Source organism: Sciurus carolinensis, chromosome 1, assembly GCF_902686445.1.
Source record: "Sciurus carolinensis chromosome 1, mSciCar1.2, whole genome shotgun sequence".
NCBI classification, from domain to species: domain Eukaryota; kingdom Metazoa; phylum Chordata; class Mammalia; order Rodentia; family Sciuridae; genus Sciurus; species Sciurus carolinensis.
Window position 1 is genome coordinate 22,712,097 of NC_062213.1, and position 27,811 is coordinate 22,739,907.

At 40.4% G+C, this 27,811-nt stretch overlaps 1 protein-coding gene across 1 annotated transcript in view; it reads left to right on the forward strand.

Moving 5' to 3' along the window:
- The window catches only part of Ext1 (exostosin glycosyltransferase 1), a 262,925-nt gene extending 236,192 nt beyond the window's left edge, over positions 1 to 26,733 (forward strand). Inside the window, exons 5-11 of the mRNA XM_047547298.1 lie at positions 6,634 to 6,766; positions 9,146 to 9,264; positions 10,347 to 10,442; positions 15,109 to 15,198; positions 20,608 to 20,768; positions 22,657 to 22,828; positions 26,283 to 26,733. Coding sequence (XP_047403254.1) covers positions 6,634 to 6,766; positions 9,146 to 9,264; positions 10,347 to 10,442; positions 15,109 to 15,198; positions 20,608 to 20,768; positions 22,657 to 22,828; positions 26,283 to 26,468 — 957 coding nt within the window. The 3' untranslated portion in view covers positions 26,469 to 26,733. The remainder of the gene's footprint in view (positions 1 to 6,633; positions 6,767 to 9,145; positions 9,265 to 10,346; positions 10,443 to 15,108; positions 15,199 to 20,607; positions 20,769 to 22,656; positions 22,829 to 26,282) is intronic.
- The last annotated feature ends 1,078 nt before the right edge of the window (positions 26,734 to 27,811 follow it).

Below are 27,811 nucleotides of genomic sequence, written 5' to 3' on the forward strand. Positions count from 1 at the left end.
TTTGTCCGCCCCCAGCTTTACTGCAGCTCCTGCTGCCACCCTGAGACAAGCTGCCCCCAGTGTCCGCTCATGCATGGTGTACCTTGTTTTCATGCTGGAAGTAGGTGAAAAGGGTCGTTCGGGATCCGGTCTCATCCCCAGGAAGGCAGCTGGGACATGGTGGCTGCCAGGTGCTTCCTTATTGCAAGGAAATTTTCTTATTCCTCCATAAATACTCTCCTTAGTTAAAATGGAGTTTTCATTTCTGTTCATAGCAGCAGATTTGAATATTTAACAGAGTCTTCCTTTTTCTTCAGTCCTGTTGTCCATCCAAAATCCTTCCTAGACCCTTCTTTAACAAAGATGGATGTTACCTTTCTTTTTTTTCCTTTTGGAGTGGATAATGCATTTATCAAAGAAAGCATGTGTTTATTTTAGAAAGCAGTAGAAAATCTTTGAAGCGTTTAAAAAATATATAAAACTACTATCAGTATACTATAGATTCCCATGAACACATATACATTAGCATTTTTATACACATTTCAATTTGTTGTGATTTTTTATTTAAAACAGTGTCTGTCTACACTTGGATTATAACCTGTTTTTTTCTGCATAATGACATATCATTAATATTTTCTCATGTCATTCAATTTTTAATTATTTAATTATTTTTCAAAATTATTATGATGACCGTCTAATATTTCATTCATAATATCATCTAATATATTTGCAGGGGTTGGTATGTGGGATTGAACTCAGGGACACCCTACCACTGGCTACATCACCAGCCCTTTTTCTTTTTTCTTTTTTCCTTTGGAGATGGGGTCCTGCTAAGTTATCTAGGCTGGTCTTGAACTTGTGATCCTCCTGTCACAGTGTCCTCAGGTGCTGAGATTATAGGCATGCACCATAGCACATGACCTGATATCACTTAAGTTTAAAAATTAATTCCCAATTTGGGTACATTATAATTGTCTCTGGTTTTTCATCATTATACCCATCATCAAAACAAACAACCTCAAAGCTAAATGGTTGCACAAAGTCAAGATCACATACTTTGGATAAATCCCTTTAATTCCATATCCTGGTTCAGAGAATATGCCAGATGTTAAGATTTCTAATGTGACTTGTCAGTTTTCCTGCAGTAGAACTTCACTGATTTAAACTCCCTCTGGCTTATTTTTATTATTGTGTTTTCCCCCCTTTTGTTAATAATGGACATTATATCTTTTAAAATAATAAATCATTTCCTTAATTTCTATTTCTGAGGATATTAGTCAAAAAAAAAGACTTCATTTATTTATTGCTCAAGTAACTCACAAAGAAAAAAATTGCCATGATGTTGTTACATTTTTCCTTATTAATTTTTGCTATAACTGTCCCACATACCTTGGGGAACCCAAGGCCTGGAATGTGATAGGCAACCACTCTACCACAGAGCTACATCTCCAGTCCTCAATTTTTAAGAGCTCATTAATATTAATTAACACTTTGTTTCTTCTGTTGTACATGTTTCCCCCAGTTTATGGCTTGCTTTTCTCTTTTGCTTATGATTAGATAATATTTTCATCTGTACCTTCTCCATTTGCTACTTTTTAGAATGGGTATTTCGACCTATAGTTTTCTTTCTTTTGTGCATAGATATGTAAGTATTTATTTAGAGACGAATCTCATTATGTTGCCCATTTGGGCCTCAAACTCTTGATCTTCCTATCACAGCCTCGTCAGTAGCAGGTATTACAGGTGTGCAGCACAATGCCAGATTTATTTCGTATGTGTGTACACACACACACAAAGATATTTTTCTAATTCATTTATGGTTAATTGTTTACCTTTAACTAATTAACTATTTAATCCAGTTTGCTTTTATGTACTATCTTTTAGAAAACCTAACATTTTTCTTTCCTTTCTCTCTCTTTTTTTTTTTTTTTGCAGTGCTGGGGATTGAACCCAGGGCCTTGTGCTTATAAGGCAAGCGCTCTACCAATGAGCTATATCCTCAGCCCCTTCCTTTATCTTTTTAATTAATAAATTTTTGTCTAGTTTTCCCAGTGCATTTCTTAAGTTGTTCTTTCCTTGGTGTTTTCACACACCACTTTTATGCATCTTTGGTTGTGTTTCTTGCCTTTGTATTCTGCCCTGTTAGTGTCGACCTTTAATATGCCCAGGTCACATTTGTTTCACCCTAACATGCCACCCTAGGGTAAACCTATTTACTTAACCAGTCTGCTATTGTTTACTATGGATATTGTTTCTAATTATTTATTTTTTAATAGGTAACTGTCTTTATCAAGCACTGACTTTCTGCATGTGTTTTCAATTACATCTCTATTTCTTTAGGATGGGGTCCCTAAAGTAAGATTACTGGACCAAAGTGTCTAAGCGTTTCAAAGGCTCAGTTTATTTTGCCAAATTACTCTACAAAAAAAATTGTTTCAGTCTAAACCCTCAGAGGCTTTCTGGGAAAGACCCTCTCTTGCTATGTTCCAGTCAGCTTTAAAGCACACACACACACACACACACACACACACACACACACACACACACTTTACTAATTTGCCATTTGAAAGATGGTGGCTCATTTGTTATATTTCTTTAGAATTTGGTCTTTGGTGGATCTGTTTCCTTGTCTCTGAAGTTAATGCTCCCTTATCCTTTAATAACAGTTGGATGTGTTCTTTTCATCTGAAAACAACATAAAAGTCCAGCCGTTTTCATCTCTAAGCCCAGAAGGGCTTCTTCCTTTGAATTTAAGCTGTGCAGCTTTCAGCAACACACTTATTTTTTAAAACTTTAAAAATCACATACTTCATTCAGATTTATAGCGGCTGTCAAATCTCTTTATATTGCTCCAAGATTGGATTGTAATGATTTGACCTGTCTACCAAATTACATAGAGAAACCACTCACCTTCCCATCTTAATTCAGAACTTCAATTACCCCCAGAATTCAGGATAAATAGAAAGGCAGGGAAAGTAGCAGAATGACATCCCCACACACTCACATAAATAAACAAAGCCAATGTGTTAATAAGAATGATTTAAGTATTGTATATAAAAAATGCATGCTTTGGATGCTATAAGTCAATTGATCAGTGCTAGAGCTCCTCAGGCATGGGAATAATCAAAGTTAACTTTAGGCAGCAGAGATGTGAGGATTCTTGGCTCAGGATGTTATGTTTGGACTTGAACTCCCAGGACTTCTTCCTTACTGAATTCCAGGCCATGAAAATGGAATTAGTGCATCTTTGGAGAATATGAGCCTTAGAATTATATGTGATGCTCAGACACAATTGAAGACCATATTCTTCTCTCCAAATCCAGGGTCAAGGCACTAGAATATTTCATTGTGAAGTACTCTGTCATATGTGGAATTCTGTTGGTTTTTCCAGTCTGAGTGAAATTTTCTTGTCCTGTCTCTTAGAATTAAGGAGCTGTTTAATCAGTGCTAAGCTTTTTGGAGCTATGTATATTTTGTGCACATTGAGAAGTAACGTTAGGGCCAATGGTAAATTACTACAAAGACAGTATTCCTTCATGGAATCTGTTATTTGTCAGAAAGAACATTGCCCAATTACCTGGCACTGACGATTCAACCATAGGTGCTCAGTCAGAATCAAGATGAGCAAAAGAAAAGTGCATGAGGTTATAATGATATTTGAAAACAGCTAATGGTAATTTGGAAAGCACTGTTTATGGGAGATTTATGAGGTTTTCCCTATTTCAGTTATCAGATTATGCATAGACAAACCATATGCACTGTTGATCTTTCTATATCAGTAAGGTGGTGTATGGTGGCACCGTATATTTGGCAACATTGCTTTGGTTAAAAGATCAAATCAGGGCCACATAGAATGACTATAACCTATAACCAATTGTCTTTTATTTTGAAATGGAAGATGGCACATGAAAAAGAAAAATAAGGAGCCTGTCTTTCTTCCATTTAAATTTATAAGAAATGTTATCTTTATTGCAATTTAAAAAAAAGAATTATTATCTTTATTGAGGGTGCCATTTTGGACCATAACAAAAATATACTTCTATTATGTGTGTGTGTTTGTGTGTATACGGCTATTGATTTTCTTTATAGCCAAAGAAGTGTTCAAATTTGAAGTCTTTTACAACAATAAAGCATAAACACTAGGTGCCATGGAAGGATTCCGGGAGCTGTCCGGTGTAGTGATAGGGAGAACGGGATATTAGGAGAGGGAAAATGATCTTTCTATTTGACGAAGTGAGATCCATACTCTTTCAAACTTCTGCCAAGTCAAGTTGATATAAACCTTTTAGAAATATGCTTGTCAGTACACATGATTGGCCTTGATAGCATTCATACCCTTTACTGAATTCCTAATGAATCAGTCCTAAATATGGAGAAAAAAATGCACTCATAGATATGTTCATTGCTTTGCATGGAAAAATTGCCCTATTGTTGGTCATTTAGGATAAGTAAACCATGAATATACTATGGGAAATATCCATACAGATAATAGCTATTATAGCTGTGCACAAATAGAAAAAAAAACTATACCTAGAAAATGAACACAGGGACAAGAATTCCTTTTGATGGCAAAAATCAAGTCTTAAGTATAAGCACTTAGGCAGCTATTCTTAAATCCTGAGGGGTTGTTATAATTAATGTGATACTTGATTGTTTTATTACAAATGAGGAAAGTGAGAAGAAAAGGTGGCAAATTGCTTGGCCAAGGTTAAATTCAACATTTGCTATTGCTCTCATACCTGTACTGGTATTTTCTTGTCTGGATCCATTTGAAAAGAGTATAAAATGCTTATTAGTATTTCAAAAGAGTACTATAACTGATTATCATGTCCTAGAAGTTGAAAAGATGAAACTTTTGTGATACCGAACCAAAGAGATAATGACAATGAAAAGCGTACCACCCAGGGACCTGGAGAGAAGATGCATCTCTGACGTCTCTGAGTTTCGTGTCTTCTGAGTGTTGGTTGGATTTACAATGCTATCTGTTGACGATTCATTCTGTATCTTAATATCCAAACTACTCTAAGTGACCACACACTGGAAAGCCGAACAAAACAAACAAGCAAACAAACAACCCAGGATCTAAATGAAAAACTACAAAGGAAAATAAGTTAGATGGTGTGAATTTGGAAGATATAAATAATGAAAAAATGTAATAAGTGTGGTGCAGAGTGAAGTTGCTAACCATGTGAAAACCCTTCACATCCATGACAGTTTTCTCACAATTAATACTAAGAAAACAGCATTATAACCCACCCCTCTTGTACTATGGGGAATAAACATCAGTATTTTAGCTAGGTTCCTAAAATCTCCACCAATTCAGAAACCTCTACCCAGCCATATGAAATTAGCAGTTTTGATCTGAAAGATAAAGAGCAGAAATCATTGAACCAAGTTATTTGCACTCCTTTAAATTTCCTCCCTGCTTCATTCCATCTCTCTCATTAGGAAAATAAATATGATAAAGTTTGTAAAGATAAATGTAGCCCATCTTATTACTTGTTGAGTCACCATGTGGGATGAGACAAAGATGTTAATAACTTAGCAAATAATAAAACTCCATTTAAAATGATTTGTGCCTAAAGTCACATTACATTAAATAGACATCTGGAAAATGGTGATGTAGATCCTCTATCTCTCCTAAGACTTAAGTTGGGATTTTATTCTGTTTTTATGTTTACATATTAATTTATTTATGTTAGTGCTGGGGTTTAAACTGAGGGCCTCATGCATACTAGGCCCACACTCTCCCACTGAAACTATACCTCCAGTCCCAGGATTTCTAGGTACAACAAACAAACAAAAAATCCTGGAAACATAAAATTCTGTATCAAGTTCATTATTTGCCAAATCCTATCTTAAGGATTGGATGGTATAATTATAAGAGTTTGAAAGTCCTGAAGTGGACTGATCACATTCGACTCACAAATGATTTGGGATTGAAAAACATTTGACTCTAAATGTAGAATTTAATGATCCGCAAGGTCCCCAAATCCAAAAAAACTAATGAACTAGCTTGACTATTATCAGTCTTCATATGTCATGTTGCTTGTCCTACTATATAGGATGTTTTGAACGATAGTTAATTTGCTACTTTTAGACGTTGCGAATTTGGAAAATTTCTGCTCATCAGTACCCAAAGTTCTACAATTGACTTTGGAAGGAAAATGAAATATGACAAGCAAATATATCTACCTCCCGAATGAAGGGAACTGATCCAAATCTCAGCAAACTAGAGAAGGTGTCTTGCCTTCCATTTGCTTTCAGTCCAGTCTCTCTATGGTCCACATTGACATCTGTGTGCACTGAGAACAGATCTTGCTGACATGGTTCTGGATCCATGCTAGATGCCCTACCATCAAGAATAGGTTGACTGTATATCAAAATGAGCATTGTCCCATCCATAGAAAGACAAAATGGAATTGGTGGTTAAACCGAAGTTTAATTAGGACATTTGCGGAGCCATAATTCATCTCTTTCTCCCACTATTATCCATTGCCTGCCACTTCTCTTTGTCTTACAGACGTTTTTATCAATGAGAATTGCAGTGGGGTCAATACTTCGAATGCCATCATCCCTCAAATTTGGATGAAAAAGATTGTGACCAAATATCAGGCTCTTGTCCTCACCATGTGCAATGTTTTTGTTTTTTAGATTATTCAGGACAGAATATTCAAGCACATATCACGTAACAGTTTAATATGGAACAAACATCCTGGAGGACTGTTCGTACTACCACAGTATTCATCTTATCTGGGAGATTTTCCTTACTACTATGCTAATTTAGGTAAGTGCATTCCTTCCCGACAGCTGCCTTTGCTTACCCTCAAGGTGTGACCCAGAACTACAGCCCCTTGATTCTTCTGTTCTATAGTGGGGTCTTCCCAACAGCCTGCATTACAGACTGCCTTCCGAGCCCTGGATAAGTGGCATATCAAGGTCAAGAATTATAAATATAGTAGAACACTGAACCCTTTCTCATCTGAGAAGCTACTCTTTATATTTAATAGAGTTATTTCTTACTGAAATACGAGATCCCCAAATTATGGATCATTTTGAATGTAACAATGAGTTAGCTATAAATTTAGGTCTCTTCATACATAAATTGGAGTTAGAAGAGCCCTTCCTAATTTTTTCCCACAATCTCCATCTATACCAAATAAAAACTGAATTAATAAAGGTAAGAGAGAAATAACTAGGAATATATGACAAGGGCACATTTATTGATTCTTTTAACATTTATGGTGCTCCTCTTATGTGCTATGCTAATGCAATGCTAAGTGCATGGAATAAAAGGTCAAATAAAATACCGTCTCTGCTCTCAAGCAGCGTGTAATCTAATCACAGTGGGGAAAGGGAGAGGACGGGGGAAAGCTCCACAATAGGCCACTCTTATTGCCATAGACATTACGCGGTTGGAGCCCCGGTGGCTTTCATGGTACTGGAGCCTTGGATGTTTCCCTTTAGTTACAGTTCCAAACTGGAGAACCCCTAAGATAATAGAGCATTTTGCAGGTTGCTGTGGCAAAAAGACTCAAGAGTTTTCACTCTATGCTTTTATTTTCCAAACAATCTCACCATTTTTAACTTACATGTTTAACATCAAACTGTTAATATAAACATAAAGAAATCCATGGCCTGAAGTACCCATCAGTGAGTGGCACAGAACTCTTGAATCCAAACCAAACATGTTATGAGGACCATATCAAATTCAGGGAACTGTCCAGATTGAGCAATACATTTAGAATTTAATAACTGTCCAATGAAGGCAGCAGTTTAGAATTTCCATGTAATTTCTAATGAGGTTTTGTGGTCTTCACTGAATTAGCACATTAGAAGTTTGTCAAGTATGCTTCTTAAATTATTATAGGAAAATCTAAAACCAGAACTTGTTTCCATTGTTAAAAATGCAGTTCCTTGATCATATTTATTTTCTTTCTTGAACGTGTACCTAGGTAGTGGGACTGACAGCTTCTTTCTACCACATGAGTAAAGTGATCATCAGATGATATCATTTTCTCTACAAGACCTTCACATAATCCTTTAACATGTATAGTCTGATTCTAACCTTGATCCCTTCAATATCAAAGCTTTACTCCAGTGTCCCTGTGCTCTCTTGTTCTCATTTAAGCTACCAAAGTGCCAAATTAGTGACTCCAAACTAATGAAGTTTTAAAAAGGTTCTTAACCTAGTTCTAACATTTTAGTGGGTTCTTATGGGAAGACTCGCCGGGAGAAGCCGCCTCTCTGCTTTCTCTTTGGTGGTAGTGGTTGTGTTGCATATTTATGATTCTTCTCTACCTAGGGCTTCAGAGCATGCAGTGTGTAGAAGTCAGCATCACATACTTTTGGTCTCAGCCATGTTACTGCTACAGAGAGAAAAGATTCTTGGGAGCTTCCTTTCCAAAATAATGATGCTAGTGGTAGGGGCAGTGGGGATAACAACTAACTCGTATTGAGCACATATTATTTCTAAGTCCTATTCTAATTGCTTCACGTGCATTAACTTATTGAATCCTCACGGTTACCCGAAGTTTGGTGCTGTCACTCGTAGTCCCATTTCATAGCTCTGGGAACACAGAGGGTTAAGTCATTTTCCAAGGTCCCACCACTGAGTGGTAGAACTTAGATGCAAGCCTAGACAGGCAGGTTCTGGATCTGTTCTTTTAACCTTTCCCACTTGCTCGTTAATATTTGAAATACCATTAATCAGGCAAAAATTCTCAGTTGCATAATTAAGAACATGCAAGCACCCTTGGGAGAGAGGGCACACATATGTAAATCCCTATTGAGATATAAGTAAACTGGAGGAGACGCTCGCTTGAGAGCATGAGTGGTGTGTGCGTGTGTGTGTGTGTGTGTGTTTAGACATTGTCTACTAAGAAACTGAAGACAGATGCAAGAAGCATCCCCAAGGGAGGGAGGGGGTACCAGAGGAAGATGGAGATGGGCATTCATCTGTAATGTACTGAGGTCTCGAGACTGAGGCAGTAGTTAAGTAGCAGCTTGTCACCTTGTTTCTGTTCTGTCAGGACATAAGAGGCAAAGGAAAAATATGCTAGAAGGGAACATGAGCTCTGAGGTGAAGCAGTGTAGCAAGAAGGAGTCATTTTCTCAGTCTTGTTCATCAGTGCTCTATTAGGCTCCTCTTGGCTTTCCTTTGCAGGTTTAAAGCCCCCCTCCAAATTCACTGCAGTCATCCATGCGGTGACCCCCCTGGTCTCTCAGTCCCAGCCAGTGTTGAAGCTTCTCGTGGCTGCAGCCAAGTCTCAGTACTGTGCCCAGGTAAGTGCACCTGCGCTCTTGAGCTCAGCAGATCAGAGACTCCTCCTGGCTCTCAGCTGTTAGGCACTTGGTTCGGAGCTCATGTAGCATCAGATCCTTTTACTCTCTTTTCATGTGCCAAGCCCCATTACTCTATTTTCATAACCCAAAGGTTCTTGGAAGTAAAATCTGGCACAGGTAGGGGTGAGTTACAGAAAGACCTTTGCATTATTATAGATTTACACACACATTCAAACACACACATACCCATTTCTATGTATAAGCATGTTATCTTGTTTTTAAGTATCAAGATGATAAAGTAACATCAGAAAGTTCCCTGGAGCACCCAGAACCCTAAAATTCAATAGAAGAAACAAATTGTTGGGGTCAGAAGGCACCAACTTTTCTTTTACAGCCTTGACTATAAAATTGGGAGCAGAAAATTATGTCCATGATAAGAGCATTTTTCAAGTCAGTATTGCACTTATACTCTTATCAGTGGTTTTTCTAATTTGTGAATTAGTATATGTAAGAAGGTTTATAAATGTGGAAAGAATCAAATCATGTTGAAGCACGCATGTTTTTGAACTCAATGCCTTTATTGAAAATTATAAAGTCACATAAAAATCAGCAATCATTCTGGAGACTCCAAACATGAGCTCATCCTAGTTCTATCTTGAATTCTTTTATTTCTCCCACATTGCCTGGCGTGGTGCAAGTGTACAGCAGATGTTCAGATGTTTAGTATACATTTTTATTTAACTTGATCAGAGTTGATCCCACTCATCATCATAAGATATCAGAATTTAGGAAACTACTTTATTAAGCTCCAGTAACCTTGAAATTACTTCTTTTCTCCTAGCCCCCAGACTTATTTTTTTAGGTTGTTTTTTTCTGTCCCTCTCTCTGGTGGTTGAAATGATGAGATTCTGAGAGTTGGGTGGGAGCCGTCTCACTTTGGATTTCAGTTTGGTGTCGTCCCTTCTGCCTAACTGGACTCTCCAGCTTCCCTGTGGCTCTGTCTGTCCACCAGAAGAGCCTTTGGGTCAGAGACCTGTGTTAGATATACTGAAACCAGCTGTCTAATGGTCTGTTTCTTTCAGATCATAGTTCTGTGGAATTGTGACAAGCCCCTACCAGCCAAACACCGCTGGCCTGCCACTGCTGTGCCTGTCATTGTCATTGAAGGAGAGAGCAAGGTAGGCCTCAAGTTCCTCACGTGCAGCCACCATGGAAGTCTCGTGTGCTGACCCTGGAAGTCTCCCTCTGGCCCACAAGAACTCTGTGGATTATGCTTTTTAAAACTGCACTAGTCTCAGAATATCCTTAGCTTTAACAACCATCAGCTTTGGAATCAGCAAACCTGGGTCTTAATCCCAAAACTTTAATAGCTTTTGACCTATATATATTTAAGTTCTTAGAGCTTCCATTTTCCTCCTTGACAAAGTAGAAATAATAATGCATATCCCATAGGGTTGCTATTAGGATTACATGAATTCAGGGCCTGACAATAGTAACCTTCCCACAGATCTTAAGGATGGTGGTAATACATGGGGTTTACTTAGTTAGGAGTCTAAAGGAACTGAGTCTTTCAGAAAAGTAGTTCTTCCTTGCCGTTATCTAAAAAAGGACATTTTCACCCTAATTTTGTTTAGGTGCCTCTATCTAAAGACTCTTGCTGGGGCTGCCTCTCTGCCCCCTGCTTCAGTTTTCTAGTCCACTCTACCCAGCTGAATGCTCTTGTGATCATCTATGGCCCTTCGGGTACTGCATTTGTTAATGTATAAAATTGACACTTGGTACCAGGTGTCACCTGACCATGCCTGGTGCTTTTCCCTACAGACACCGTTGACGGCTGTGTCCCTCCCTTTACTTCCTCTCTTGCCATTTGCCATAAAACTTGACTGCTGTCCTCAACTTCTATTTGTCAACATTCCCCTACATCCTTAGCCCTGATCACCAGCTCCTACTCCTGGAAACGTCTTCCACTGTTGGCAGCCAGTGGGGAGCTCATCTCTCCAGCTTCTGCTTGTTGCTTTCTTACAGATTTTCCCATTTGTGAAGAAATCAGTTGCTACTAAATGAAATTAAGTGGGTAAAGCAGTGTCATCTAAGAGACTGACTATCAGTGCCCAAGAGATCAGATCATGAGAGACAAGCTCACACTAGGTAAAACACCCCTGAGCCAGAAAAACAAAATATCAACTTATAGGTCAAACCATTTGAAATTCTCATCCACCTCCTCAAAGTGACAGCTTCATATGACTCAACATAATGCATAGAGAGTTGCAGTGGTCACCCGGACAGGATCTATTCAGTTCCCATTTATGATGGATGCCTACTGTGTGCTGGGTACTGTGTACTAGGCTTGGAACACCATGGGGAACCATACAAATGCAGTTAACATTCACGGGGCTGGAGTCAAGCCACATGGTTATCAGAGAGCTTCTTGGTGAGCATTTAGGAGAGGAGGTGGCATTGGACTAGCCACATGCTCCGGCATCAGTCTTTCTACCTGTCAATCCATCTCACACAGGCATGGTTTCACAAAGGGACCTGCACACAAAACCCCTTTGCCTCCAACCACTTATATCCGTCTCCCCCGGAAAGCAGTCTGTCATAGCAACAGCAGTGGTCCAGGGACAGTGCCTGAAGCCCTGGCCAGTGCTCAGAGGTGTGCAGGCCACTTTGAACTTTGGGCTCTGGTTTGTATCCTGCCCTGGGAACATATCTCTTTCTGGGTCCATATGTTTCTGTTTCAGACAGTGTCCAGTCTTGGTGACTGGGAGCTGTTCTGACTCCTGCGGGTGATATAGCACGTTCTGACTTTATATATATTTTCACTCTTGGTGAAAATAAAACCTTCTAACTGCTTTACTTGTAAAATGGTGATGATGACAATAGGACCTTTCCCATGGGCGTTATCGTATCTTTCAGGAGATACCTCGGATTCTCCCAGCCATATCTCTGTCTGGGCTCCTGGCAGTTTGTTCAGTCTCAGCTTCTACTTCAGCCACTGTCTAGTGGGCCCCATGGCGTGTATGTCTTTTCTCTTTCTCTCAGTGTCCTGCGATTGCCCCTCCTAGGGAAGAAGTCTTTGCATTGAAGCCTTGCTTCAGGCTGTGTATTTTAGGGAGTCTGAGCTACAACATAGACCTACTCAAGGATTAAATGAGATACTATAGATCGGGTGCTTAGCCCAGTACCTATTATACACACACCCGGAGTTCAGTAGCTGTCAACTGTTCTTCTGGGAGGCATCATCACGTCCTAATTTGCCCTAGGCTCTGGAACCAGACTTATGTGTGACCTAAATTGAGTTACTTCTCAGTGCCTCAATCTCTATGCCTTAATTCTTCCTTCAGTAAGTGGAAGCCCTCATAATACCTAACTAATACAGTAACTAAAAGGATCAAAGGGGTTCTGCTATGCATACGAGTGTGCACACATAATAAATGCTCAACCAGTACTACCGAGCTTTGTGGAATTATTTGTGTGTATTTCTTATCTGTCATACTAGACAGTAAGCTTCCTGAATCTTGGTCATTACCTAGTGCTATTTGTTAATTTGGAAAGAGTGGGTCTCTCATGTGGTGAAATACTTTTCAGGTGAACTCACAGGGAAAACCCAGTTCACTCTTGATTAACTTTGTACATTCCTTGGTTCCTCTTCTGCTAACCCATTCAGGAAGGTGACCGAGGCAAAGTATTTAAAAGAAAGCCCCTGTTTCTCCACTAGACTTGAAAGTGGCTGGCTGATGGGCTCACGACCAGTTAATGAAGCAGGTTCAGAAAAGAGAAAACAGATCCTTCAAAACCAGCAAGCAGTTGGGCAAATGACAGGGAAGAATTCCAGGACCTCCTTATTCTCCATTTAAAATCTCCAGATCTTGCCTTGAATTGAAAATCGATGTGTGTATGCTGCTTTGGCTGCAAAATTCTGTTTTGAATTTATGGGCCTTGTCTTTGCAGTTTCCCCTGCAGGCCTAACAAGGGAAAGGTCAGGGCAGTGCTAAGCTGGCAGCTAATGGGTCCTGCCTTACTCAGTGGACATGTAAACAGGATCAGGAGAACTGCTTCAGGCTGAGATTTCTGAGTGCCGAGCGTATGAGGTTGCTTATCGCTTTGTGTTTTATTTTATTTTGAAAGCCTGAGAAAGATGTTTTGGAAAAGAAAGCCTGACTCAGTTGACAAATGTGTAGGAGCAGCCCCTGAAGCCATTCACACTGCAGCTTTGTTCCTTGAGCCTTCAGAGATGGGTTAGCTTGGCTCCTGCCAGTCCTTTTTTTAAAAAAATATTTTTTAGTTGTTGGTGGACCTTTTATTTTATTTCTTTATTTACATGCGGTGCTGAGAATCGAACCCAGTGCCTCAGGCACTGTACCACTGAGCCACAACCCCAACCCTGCTACCAGTCTTTAATGCCTGACGATGCCCCTGATTTGCAGGCCCAGAGCCCGCACCAGAGACAAGTCCTGCAGTCAAGCTGGCTTCTCCAGGCCAGCATAGCTGGGCCTTCTCTGGGGAGTTCCAATTTGTGGAGAGTGTGCCTTGGCAGCCACTTAGGTGTCTCCTGTTCCCCTGTCCCTTGGTCTCCAGAGTTGAGCTACTTCAGTCTCTGGGCTTTGTGCTTCACAGTGGATGGCAAGTGTGAATTCACAGGGGCCGACATAGCCATTACCATAACTTCCAGGGGGCAGTAGTGAAGGTGCAGGCACCGCATCTGTTCCCACGCTCACTTGGAGGCTCTTTCCAGACCCAACGCAGTTACAGCACAGAGGCTGAAATGCTCACAGCCACGGCTCCCAGGGCAAAACCCGGGTGCATCTTGGGCAAAACACTTTACCTTCTTGCTCCCCAGTTTCCTCCCCTATAAAGTGGGTTGTAATAAAGATGAAATCAGATAATGTTTATAAAGGACTCAGAACATTTCCTGACACATACATAATATTCAAAAAATACTAGTTCTTGGGTGGTGTATTCCACACAAAGGTGAGCTGTGACTGTCACAGTGGCCTCTCCAGCCTCCATGTTCCAGCTGATCCCCGCATTCTCAAAGCCCCAACAACACACACACACACACACACACAGATCTCACCATGCCTTACTCTGCAGTTCCCCAGAATTTATTCATATACTGTTTGCACCATTTTCCTTAACCTGTAAACTACATGTGCTATTTTACTTACTAAAAATTTTTCTTTAAGTCAACTTTTTATTTTAATGAAATGATTTGTAAATTACTTTTATTACTACCTTAGATTGGTGTAGTTACAATCAAAATGTCTATATAGTCTTTATACTCTGTGCTACAATAAACATATAGTTGAATTTGTAAATATTTGCAGACCTGTGATCTGGCCTGGTGCCCTGGGGGTACGCATCCCATGCCTCTCCTTCACTCCTTCCTGCCCTCTGGACACTGGTCCCTTTGCATCTGCACAGCCTCCTATCTGTACCACCCATTGCCCTCTGCACCTGGTGATTTCCTGCCTCTCAAGGTCCTGCCTGCATCTGCTCTTTCAGGCAGCTGGCTGCTCCGTCCTCTGGTCTCCTAGCATTTTTCAATTTGAGCTAAAACTAGTCAAATGATTCTTGCTCTCTACAGACTATGAGTTCCTCAAAGACAAGGCACATATCTTATTTATCTTTGTCCTCCTTTTGACCAGGGAGGTGCCTGGTACACTGAAGGTGCCCAGTAGTTGTTGAACAAAAGGGAGCAGAAGTCTGTTCCGGTTGAGGGGTGACCAGGTAGTGGGGCATCTTTACGGAAGTGAGGAAGAGGGGATTTTCCTGAACACAGGGCTCTAATGTCACCTCTCTTTTTCCCTCCTCCCCTCCCTCTGCCTGCATTCTACTCTGCAGGTGATGAGCAGCCGGTTTCTGCCCTATGACAACATCATCACAGATGCTGTGCTCAGCCTTGACGAGGACACTGTGCTTTCCACGACCGAGGTAAGATCCAGGCCTGAGTGGCCGGGACCTCTTCAGGCCAGTGCCCCACGTCCCAAATGCCAGCCTTTCTCTTGCCTTTGCTGTGGTGGAAGTTGAAAACATTTTTCAAAACTTCCAGCCAACTTGGTTTTAATTAACCCAGCACCTTGCCCCACCTGGCACCGGGATGAGGGCATTTCTTCTTTTGTTTTCTCTGCTAATTGGCTCCTCATTTGCATGACTGTGCTTCACCTCTCCCCTCCAGTCTGTCCTTCCTTTTTGTTCTTAAAACAGCACAGTTGGGGGCAGGCGAGTGCTCCCAATAGGAGGGGGTTCTCTTATACATTATCTTGAGACTGCGCAGTTCAGAGTGAGGCAGCCAGCCTTCCCCACTTATCCCAATCCCTGTGCAGTGCCTGTTAGAGATTGCTGTTCTGGGTTCCAAAGGCAGTTTTCCTGTCTCGACCTAAAATGTTCATTTTTTTTTTCCACTTTAAGGCTGAGATGGAGACCCCTGCTAATTTAGGCATTCAGATACTTGACCAAAAATAAGATTGCCCCCAGTCCCACAAAAAAAAAAAAAAAAAATGCATGTGGAGTAGAAGACAGATGTGATGGAAAACCAATTTTTTACAACTCGAATGAGTATTGATCTCTGATGCCTTACTTGAAGCCATAGTTGAGATCAAAGACAACTGTATAAAAATGTAGTATATCAGAAACATCCCATTTATGGTAGCTGTTGGAACTGCATGAAGACTTAACTATTTATCATCCCCCCTCCCTTTCTTCTTCCTCTCTTACTCATTTGCATTTTCCTTTCTAGTTAAGCATTAGCACTGATCAGCACACACTCTCCTGGACCCCACTCTGGCTCAGACCACGGGCCTTGGTGTTGACCTAGGCTGCCCAACTCAGTTCTCTTTCTTGAAATTCCAGGGCCTCTTCCAATTTCCATGAAATGGAGTTGAACAGACGTTATGTACAAGGGCAACCTAAATAACCCCAGGATACAATGTCCTGGACCTCACCTTGTTCAAATGCTTTCTATGTAGTCAAAGCTCTATAAATACTTGTTGAATGAATGGCTGAGGGAATGAGCGCTGCGCGGATTAAAGGAGGAACACATGGCCGATTGTGCCTGTGTGGAGTGGCAGGAGCAAGGGTTGCCGGGAGAAGAGATGCTTAAAATTCAAAGGGAAAGAGAGCTATGAAATACAACCTAGGGGACACGCCAGCCTGCATTTTTCTGCTGCTTCCTGCAAGGGAAGCTGGCATCCCAGAAGCACATTCATTCAACAAGTATTTATTGGGAGATTTCTTTGTTCTGGTCTCGATGCCAGGTACTTTGGTTACACAGTTCCTGCCTGTATCTATCAAAGTCCTGGCAGTAAGCAGAATTTAAATCAGATGATTCAAGTGGAAGAATTTGGGATCACTCAGGGAGGGGTGGGTGGGGAGGTTCCTGCAAGATGGGGAAGCAGTTCCTACCCCTAGGCCTGAAGGAAAAGGATAGTGCCTGAAAGACAGAACTAGAAAGGAGAAGCCTCCCTACAAGCTTTCTGTTCATGGAAGAGACATGGCTGCTGCCAGAACCTTGGTGCCAAAGGGAGGAGACACCTGACTTCTTTCTGGTCCCATCTCCATTTTCTTGCTGGTGTTTCCCATTAACCTGACCTAAGCAGACACCAGCCAGCAAGGAGGACCAAGTGGTACCATCCCTGGGGACCCAACATCCCAAGGCCTAGAGCAGAGCAGGAAGAGCGGGCAGTACATCTCAGAGGGCGAACAAGGAAAACAGCACATTGTCATGGAGGAACAATAGTTAAGACTACTACCTGAGTCATCCTCCTGTGACCTGGAGTTTGGACTCCTCTTATCTCTTCCCCTGGGCACTAGGCAATTAGTCTCACCCTAGGGTTTGGTTTTCCATGACCTGTGGAGAAATAACTTTCAGCTGTTGTGATGCATCTTTGTACTGGTGAATTTCCTTTCAAAGAATAGCAATTCCAACCACTCAGTGCATGCTGGGAGGAACATGTGTTGTATGTGAAGTAATTAGAAGTCAACGTGGGTTGAAAATGATATGTAAATTTAAGAGGCTGGCAGTCTGGTTTGCTTTTGGCCGCTCATCAGTGAAGTGGTTATGTTGCCTAAAATGGTCGTGGGCAAGGATTTCTCCTTTCTCTTTTTTTAGGTGAATAGATGTTGATTCAGTTTATTTCCTCTCTAAGGGTTCTTAGCCTGTGTAAATGTCTCTCTGTAGCATTAACGATAGAGTTTTAAACAGCATCTTATAAAGGGTATTAGATATAGTTGGTTTATAGTTATTTACATTTATCTGGGTTGCTGCAAATCCTCAAAAGAAAACAGATGTTGATTTTTAAGAGAACAGGCCTTAAGCTGACCTCTGCCTTCTTTGATGTGTTAATGATCTCCATGAAAGCAGTGCTATCACAAGAATCATAGTTTTATCTGAATTTACTTTTGAGTTCCTTTGAAATGACTTGAAACAGCTTTGAGAGAGTAAGAAATTCATGTGATGAAAACACCCCATTGGGTTCTATAGTAGCTGCCCGTGCATGTGTTTCCTTTTCAAAGAATAATGGAAAACCCCGAAGAGTGCTGACAGCCAGGCGGATTCTTTGACAACAGGCAGCTAGCTGAATATACTGGCCCATCAGTTGGCGCCATTAGTATTGGACGCCAGTGACCATGTATAGGTTATCATGACCTAATTTCAGTCTCCTGGCAAATGCTGTCCACTCCCTGCTGTGTTTTTACTTTGAGATGTTCCATTCCCCACCAAGTTTTCTTAATGTATGTTATACCACCCTCCTCCCCCAACTCCCCCCAAAGTATGTTTCTGGGGAACAAGTCATATTAAATCTTTTTATCTTGAGATAGGGAGTGTATTAGAGTTTTCCACAGAAACAGAGCCAGTGGAGATTTATTATGAGGAGTTGCATGAAGGATTATGGAGGATGAAATGTCCACAATCTGCCATCTGTAAACTGGGGATATAGGGAGACCTGTGAGAATCACAGCAGCCAATGATTAAGTCCCAGAGCAAGGGTAGTAGGAGGTGATGTCCAAGCAGAAACAAGCAGGCAGGAAGGAAAAAAAGTGAATTCCTCATTCCTCCAGCTTTGTGTTGTGTCGTTCCCCGCCCCCTGCCCTTTGAATGCTGCCCAGGCAGGTTGGGAGCATGATCTACTTCATGGAGTCCATTGATTGGAATGTGAATCTTGCAGACATGCCCAGAAGTGATCTTTTCTCCAGGTTCTTCTTGGTGCAGTCAAGTTAGTGCATAAAGTCAACCATCACAGACACCAAACTAGAGTTTCACACAGAATTTATGGCTGTTTACCAAAAGAATGACTTGGAAGCCTTAAGAATTTGGAGATAAAAGGATCTTTAAAAATCACCCAGGCCTGTGTTTCAAAAAGATGGTTTGTGTACATAAAATAGAGAATAATTTTTTCATGATTCATTACAAGTATATCTTATTTAAACAATTGTTTTTAATTTAATGTTTGTTAGACAATAACATATCTAATAATCAATCCCAGAATTTTACTGGTACTTTTACCTAAGATAAGTATAATAATTAAAAAAAAAAAAGTCAACTTGAAGAAAAATATTTCCTAATGAATTGAATATGTGATACAAAAACATGGCAAAAAAAAAAAAAAAAAGCTTGGGAAATGTTGATCAAGGCCTATTTGCTCCATCTTTTTATTTTATTGATTTATTTATTTTACATTTTTAAAAAACGTAAAATTAACCAAGTATATAATTCTGTACAATTTCATTCATTCACAATGTTGGGCAGTCATGATAACCTCCATCTTTGAGAACATTTTTATTACCCACAATGGAAACCCTGTAGCCATCAAGCAATATTCCCTGCCTTTGGCAACTCCTGTTCTGTCTTCGATCTCTGGGGATTTGCCTATTCTGGACATTTTCTGTGCATGGAATCTTGTGATGCGTGGTGGGTTTTGTCTGGCTTCATAGTATAGTGTTTCTGAGTCTCCATGCTAGAGCACATATCAGCACTTGCTTGATGAGTCTATTTCATGGTCACATTCTGCAATGGATGGAATTGGGGTTGTTTTCACCTTTTGGCTCTGGTGAACGGTCACTTGCTGTTCTTTTGAACTTCCTTGATGGCAGGACTTGGCAATGTCGCTCAATCCCTCAGCTACCATGACAGTCCTGGGACTTGAATTATTTGCAGAATCAATTAAATTTCCATTTGCATTGCTTATCAAGAAGGCATAGGGCAAAGCTTGTAAATTGTAACCCTTATAAGACATAAATTGATTCCAATACTATAGCAAGAAAGCTAAAGAGAGGTTAGAATACAGTACACACTGAATTTGAAACCAGATTGCCTGGGTTGGACTCTTGGCCACCACTTACTAGCTCAGGTAAATCACTTAACCTTCATATATATTAGTTTTCTTTTCTGGAAATTAAAAATTATAAAAGCACATACCTCACAGGTTGAGGATGAACCGAGTGAAAATGTATAAGCACCTAGAAGCAGGCTTATCACATTATAAGCACTACACCATTATGAGCATTATATGATCGATTATATTTTATCTTGCTTGTCTTTATTTTTGATTCACCAAATGATCATAGAAAGTCGGAAGGGAGCTTATGCACTTGAAAACAGAGCATTTATTTGCTAACTCCCAGGGCTAGTTGATAGCAGGTTCAGAAGGACCTGTTTTTGGTTCTCACAAATCCGGGAAAGCCTTCAGCTACCTTTTCTTTAAACCATCTTGTGGCTTCCCTTCCTACTTACTCTTAGTTATTTCACTGTGGGTGCTTTTCTTGAGTTTCCTCACACTGTGCATCTTCGAACCTGAGAAGCCTGAATTATTCTTTCTTTAGGGTGATCTACTCTGTCTTTGTGTTAAGACTTGTGCTTTTTAAAAAACATCTTTTCTCTTTATTTTAATTTCAGTGACTTTGGCTTTGATATCTGCTGGTAAAGATGTATGCTATATATTCACTCTGGATGCACACAGGAAGTCTGCTCTCATTTAAAAAACAGATGTGTCTCTGCCTCTTCTGAATCAATAGTCACATGTACCTTTTGGGGGCACAGAGGGAATAACTGCTTTTATTTTTTTTTTGCTTGAACAGAGCATATTTCCAAAAGACATATCAGCAAACTTTTTTTTTCTTTCATTTCCACACTAATCTGAAATATCTTTAACAGAAAACATTAAAATGTGCATAATTATGGGGCGAAATGTCAAGCAGTCAGTTTAATTTGCTGATGAATACATGGAATTAATGTTTCAAAACAGTCCCGGGCTTTTGCATCATGAATTAGCAGGGGGAAGGTAATGTTTTGTTGACATTTGTTAACACTGTTGATTGCTTATTTGGCTTGTGTTCTGCCTGCAGGTGGATTTTGCCTTCACAGTGTGGCAGAGCTTCCCAGAGAGGATTGTGGGGTACCCTGCACGCAGCCATTTCTGGGATAACTCTAAGGAGCGGTGGGGGTACACATCCAAGTGGACGAACGACTACTCCATGGTGTTGACAGGAGCTGCTATTTACCACAAGTGAGGAGTTTAGCCATCTCTCTCATCTCTCATAATAGTTTCTGGCAACTGCACAAAAGGAACTTGGGCCAAATCTTAACTTTAATGAACATTAGTTCGTATCCCTTGAAGTTTTGTCATTGTAGCAAATGTGTTTTTTAAACCAATGAAACTTTTTGACTTTTTGCATTTCCTGAAGTTGTGCAAGAGTAGCATGTTCAGTTAAGCTGAAATGTGGAAGCTACACTCCAGGGTATGTAGGATAACTCAGTGTTGAGAAAAGCATGTCTTAGTTGAGCAGCCCCAGTCATTGGTGTAGATGTTAGGGTTCACCATTAAGTAAAACAGGGAGAAAAAAAAATTCTGCCAATGCAAGGAAGACACAATAGGATGTCAGGCTGATGTATCAAGAGTAAAGGGTCAGGAGTGGTAGAGACGGGGCAGGTTGGAAGGGAGCCAGGGCATTGCTCACTGAGCAGGTGAGATGTGAGCAGAGACTAGGAAGTTGGTCAAGAGCGTTCTGGCATGGAGTGCAGCTAGAATAAACACCTAGAGGCGGAATGTGGACAGAATGTCTAGAAGAACAGTGTAACTAGAGTGCAGTGTGTTAAAACAGGTCAGGGAGTTCTGAGAATCCAGGTGCAAGAGGCCTTGACTTTTCCTCTAAGTAACCTGGGGAGCCAGTGCAGGGATTTAAACATAACAGATATCAGGTCTGTATTTCAGGCATCCTCTCTGAATGCTGTGTTGAGAATAGGCTACAGCAGGGCCAGGTAAAGGAGGAAAACCTGTAAGGAGGTGATTGACATTTTCTAGAGATGATACTGCCTGAACCAGGAAGCAAACGATGGAGATAATAAGTAATGACCAGACTGTGGGCATATTTTGAAGATGCTTTAGCATGATGTCTTAACAGATTGGGTGTAGAATTTAATGATGCCTGTGGTTTGGGGATTTTTTGTTGTGGTGGTTTTTTTGTTTGTTTTGTTGTTGTTGTTGTTTTTATCTAAGGATAGGAAGGACAGAGCAGTCATCAAAAGAGATGGGGAAAGCTACAGATGGAATGAGAATTGTGGAAAATATAGAAGTTCAATCTTGGGCATGTATATATACCCAAAAGGATATGTTGAAAAAAGCCATGGATGGAGATTTAAATTGTGTACTTGTTTGCATATATGTAGTCTTTAAAGCCAGCCATCTGGAGTAAGGTAGCCAGACTAGTGAGTATATATGGGTAGCATTTCCCACTGGATCACTGGTGGAATCCTCTTACTAAGGGGAGCACACCGATCATACTTAATCTTTTTAAAGTAAAGAATAGAGAATCTTGCTATCTTGGGGATAGGGTTGAAAATGCCCAATGTGTGAACATTTAACATGAATCTTGATCTCACCTCTCAAAAGTTCATTATAGCTCAATTGGTAGAGTGCTTTCCTCGCATGTCCAAGGCCCGGGGTTCAATCCCCAGCACCACCAAAAAAAGTTCATTGTTCCTTTTCTTCCTCCATTGTCACACAGATAAATCTGATTCTTTCCTATGATTTTTGTCTCACTTGTAAATAATTTCTCTTGCCATCTAAGTATTCAGTTTCTTTCTAACTGACCAGACTGGTATTAAAGTTACCTGGGCAAGCACTATCTGCAGCTATGTGTATCTCTGTGCCTTATTTCCTCATCTATAGAATGGGAACAATAATACCACCCTCCTCATAGATTCCATCTAAGGATTAGAGGAGGCATTTAGAAAATGCTTTAGAGTGTTATCTGGCATATAGCAGGTAAGGGATAATGATCATCATCATCACTATCCAGTGACATGTTTAGGGACTCAAGGAATGGTTACATGCATCAGGTCCACCTGTCATTATGTAATGATGGCCCTGGGAAACCTGTCTTTGGTTTTTACAGATATTATCACTACCTGTACTCCCATTACCTGCCAGCCAGCTTGAAGAACATGGTGGACCAACTGGCCAATTGTGAGGACATTCTCATGAATTTCCTGGTGTCTGCTGTGACAAAATTGCCTCCAATCAAAGTGACTCAAAAGAAGCAGTATAAGGAGACAATGATGGGACAGGTAAGGGTAAACGAACTCTCTTCCCTTGCTTGACTCACTGGTGGTTCAGCCCAAGGTAAGGTGGACTAGTGTTTCTCTAGGAACTCTGTAGGAGCATGTTGAGGAGGTATCAGAAATATCCCATGTTGGAAAGCTCTAAGGAATGAGTGACTGGCACATGACTATTTAGGAGGACACAAATCAAGAGTATCTTCTTTTCAAGAATATAAAGCTCTCATCTAATATATGGGGACCTGAGAAAGAACCATCCTTAGAGTTTGTCTTAGTCCCTTCAGGCTGCTGTCACACAGATGAACCTGACAAGGTGGCTTAAATAACAAACATTCATTTCTTGCCCTTCTGTAAGCTGGAGAGTACATAATCAAGGTACAGCAGATTCGGCATCTGGTCAGCACCTGCTTCCTGATTCTTCAATGACTGTCTGCTTGCAGGGTCCTCACATGCTAGAAAGAAGGGGAAGATCCCCTTCTTTTTTTCTCGGGTCCCTTTTATAAGGTCTCTAATCCCATTTTTAAACACTCTGCCCTCATGACCTAATCCCTTCCCAGAGTTCCCATTTGCAGTACCATCACATTGAGGATTAGGCTTCTACAGGGAAAAGGAGGCGGACACATAGGCATTTGGTCAATGGAGTTAAAGACCTATGAGAACATATTTAAAGTTTCTCATAGGTGCCTTATTTAATGACAAGCAAACAATATTGTCTTCAACACCAACCACTGGTATTTGCTCATGAGTTGAGTGTGCATCAAAGTAAAATGCCAAGGGTCCCAGTATTTGATTTTCAGTTCTAGAACCAGCTTTCACAAGCTGTGGGCACATCAGATGCTCTCTGAAATTCACCTGGCTCATTAAAATGAAATTGGTGAAATCTTTCTCATAGAATGGAAAGATTTGTTTTGTTGTTGTTTGTTTTTTGATAAAAGTAAAAGGAAATTTTACTGGACTCTGTTCATTCCACTGATTGTTTTCCTATACCTTAGACTCCTGATATTGAACCATCTGAAGATGCTGAAGTTGTTCTATTTTTATTCTTCTTGGGCAGAGTCAATATTTTATGTAAGAATCAAACACCTTAAGTTAAGGCCATTAGAGCTACTTGAGCTAGATCACGGAGCAGCCAGGAGGACTGGAGTCAACCTAGAGAAGCAGTCTTTAAAATGAGCATATCAGTTTGGTTTGTTTTCCTGGGCCATGTTCTAACAGGTATTGATCTATGTGTAAAAACCTAGGTTTTGCCAAGGGTCAACCAAATTGATGTGTTTTTTTTGCTTTTTGGGTTTTTTTTTTTTGTTTTGTTTTGTTTTTTTCCATTTACTTAATTTAATGAGAGCAAACAATTTACAGAATTTTAAGTTCATAAAATTTAGTTATCTAGCATTTCCTGAGCACATACAGGTTATCAGGCACTGTTCCAGGTCCTGGTTATAACAAAAGAACTGTCCTTAGCAAGGGTTCCAGTAGAATATTCTACTACCCTCCAGTTACTGAAAGAACAGGCAAGAGGAGTTGCAAGAATGTTTTTTCTTAGGGGTTCATTTTGTGCCCTCTCATAGATTTGCCTAATTCAATCAAAGCAACGTTTCTAGTAATTTTTCAAATCTCTTGGGGACAAAGCTAAATGGAACCTTAGATCTACCTGTATGTACCCAGGTGCTGCGTTTGCCCCCTTCTCCCTTCCATACCCATTAGTTTGTTTTAATTTTGTGTGACTGGTAAAGCAAGTGGATCTCATGCTCTGAGATTAAACTTTTATTACAGAGGAAAGACGTCTTTTCTAACACATCTGTTGACCCAGAATAAGTGTTCAAATCTAGTGGCAAAAAAGATAACTAACATGATTCAATTGTACCTTTTTGTTGTTGTTGTTAATGAGAATAAGAATGAACTGATACTCTTTGGGTATTTCCATTTGCACATGTGAGCTCTTCTGCTCTGATGTGGGTGTCAGGCCCTATGGGAAATAGCCCATCCCAAATGGCCCATAAACCCACATGGATTTAGGAACAAAGCAAGACACCCATGGGACTGACTAGCCTTCCCATAGGAACCCATAGTCGGCTTCATTCATGACCTCTCCTTCATTTACCTTGTTGCATTCTCCTAGTATTAAGGAAAGGAGCAAGCAAATGACCATAGCATCCCTGAGCCTGCCTCCTTATTGATAAAATGGAGGTGTTATTACCTGATGCTATTGCAAGCTCATGAACTTCATGAAAACACTTTATAGTTAGTGTTTTGTTTTTCTGCTGCTCAGAGATAACTTGACATTTGTATTTATTTTTGATGTTATTTTCAAGCATGTCGGCACTTATGGTTTTAAAGCGACTCTGAATGATTTTCACACTAAAATGTACTTTTCCATGAAAGTGTATTTGTGATAATGTGTGGGAACATACACACACACACACACACACACACACACACACACATGCATACGCATTAAAGAGTTGCTTATTTACCTAAATGGGTTTTTTTCCTACAATAGAGCAGCCCATCTTTTTCTTGTTTTCATAAAAACTTGACTTTAAAGACAATATGCTTAGTTGCCCTATTTAGATTTCAGCACTCAAGTCATTTAAAGCTTGCTTTTAAATCAATGTCAATCATTTACAAGATCTAAAAATATTTAATCAACCTTAGGGGCAAGATAGAAAGCTAAAAAGATTTTAATGGTCTTTTTTTACTTGCCTAGAATAAATCTTTTTTCTATTGTAGGTGAGTACTGACTCTTTACACTTTAGTGGAATAGAAAATGCAACCATTCTTGGGTTAAGAGAAGAGCAGAGTTTGGGGATTTTAGTGTAGAACAGCCTTATAGACAAACTCCTTGTGCTTTGTGTAGCCATCTCAGTAGAAAAATCCATAGAAGGGAGTTCAGATTTTTAACTCACATGATGCTAGCCCTACACCAAGTGTAAGGTTTTGTTTCTTCTTCAGCTATACATGTGACTTAAAAGAAGGATTCCATGGATCTTTATAAAGGTAGAAAGATAGTAAAAGACAAAATGGAACAGGTAGAAAGCAGATTTCACTGTTGATTATTGGTATCTTCAAATCAACCAAATAAACAAGAGGGACTTAAAAAATTGTTTTTGAAACAAGAAAGCATTGTTAGTCATAGTCGTTGGTCCAAGGCGCAAGAAGAAGTGTATTTAGTGACCATGGTAGTTGAGTTTCACTTGATAAGCATCTTCATTCACTCATTGGAGGATCGATCAACTCAGAAAGCTTGGCAAAATAGTGTTTGCACCTAGATGAACTTGCGTGCCTTGGAGAAACCTGGCGAGGCTGGAACCAGGCCAGCGCACCTTGCTTCTCCACCTGCCAAGTGCAGGGTGAGGCTGGGTCAGTCCCAGGCTCTGCGGCTCGCCTACTCACCTGGCTGGCCATCCTGCAGTGCCCGCCTCTCACCCGGCACGTCTCTCATTGTCCTCTCTCTCCTTCTCCCTAGACTTCTCGGGCTTCCCGTTGGGCTGACCCTGACCACTTTGCCCAGCGCCAGAGCTGCATGAATACGTTTGCCAGCTGGTTTGGCTACATGCCGCTGATCCACTCTCAGATGAGGCTTGACCCCGTGCTCTTTAAAGACCAGGTCTCCATCCTGAGGAAGAAATACCGAGACATTGAACGACTTTGAGGAATGTGGCCGCGTGGGGGAGGGGAAGCGAGCAGGGCCGGGTCAAGCTGCTCTCTCTTCCCAGTGCAGATCCGCTCATCCGCGGAGCCAGATTGTGCCAAGTATCCAAATAAACCTAGACGAACAGAATGACAAAAAAAGGCCAATGAGAACCTGACTCCTGGCTCCTGGGACTGCACCAAACTCACCTCACTGGCTTCTATGTCCCAAGACTAGGTTGTGTACAGTTTAATTATGGAACATTAAATAATTATTTTTGAAATGATTGCTATGCAGGTTTAAACTTTTTTAATGATCAAAACTATTAAAAACCAGAGTTCTTTCTTTAATCAAAATTGTGTTGGTTGTGAATATTTCAAAGCTGCTGCTCCGCTTCCCACAGACATGGATGCAGTTGGCCACGCAGGGCTTCCTGCAGTTGCAAAAGCTCAGACTTCACGGGAAACACAATAAGTCACTCCACCCAGTGTCAAGAAGTAACTAAGCATAAGTTAAGACAAGTTCATTATTTAACTTTGCCAGTATAAATTGTTTTCCAATTTGAATTTTCAAATCCATTTGAACTTTTATCTCTAAAATGTCACTGCATGAGAGCAAGTATTATGACTTTCAGGTAGGCAATTCTAACTGAAACCGTTATGTTTGAGATATATAAGTATGATAATCTTTTTTCATTGGGCGGGGGGGTGGGGGGAGTTAGTACCAAGAAAACTCTACTAGTATAATTAAGAAATGTTCAGTTTGCACAAGGAACCGTCCACGCAACCCACCAGCATGTTAATAGGATGGAAATGTCAACCCACAATGCCTTCCAGGGGTGTGGACCTGATGACAGAGTCAGCTGTTGACCTGTGTCTGATTAGAGCTGGTAAAGGCTTTGGTTTACAGGCCAAGGAAAAATGGCTGTACTGAGGGTACAGATTATTTATAAGACAAGCTCTTCAATGCTTGTGAAAACCTCAAGTTCTGGAAGCTTCTTTGTTGAGAAAGAAGTACTAATGTGTAAATGCACACCATTGAACAAGAGGATTGCTGTAAAGTAACAGAGTATGCCTCACCATTAGGACCCTAATACCATTTTCGCTCAAATATTATTTTGAGCAAGAAACTGGCAAGCAACATAATCAGAAACAAAAGTGAATACTCTTTTTTTGTTTTGTTTTTGGTACTGGGGATTGAATCCAGGGGTACTTTACAACTGAGCTGCATTCCCAGCCCTTTTTTTCTTTTCTTTTTTTTTTTTTTTTTTTTTTTCAGACAGTTCTTGCTTAGTTAGTGAGACTGGCCTCAAATTTCCAATCCTCTTGCCTCAGCCTCCCAAGTTGCTGGGATTGCGGGCTTGC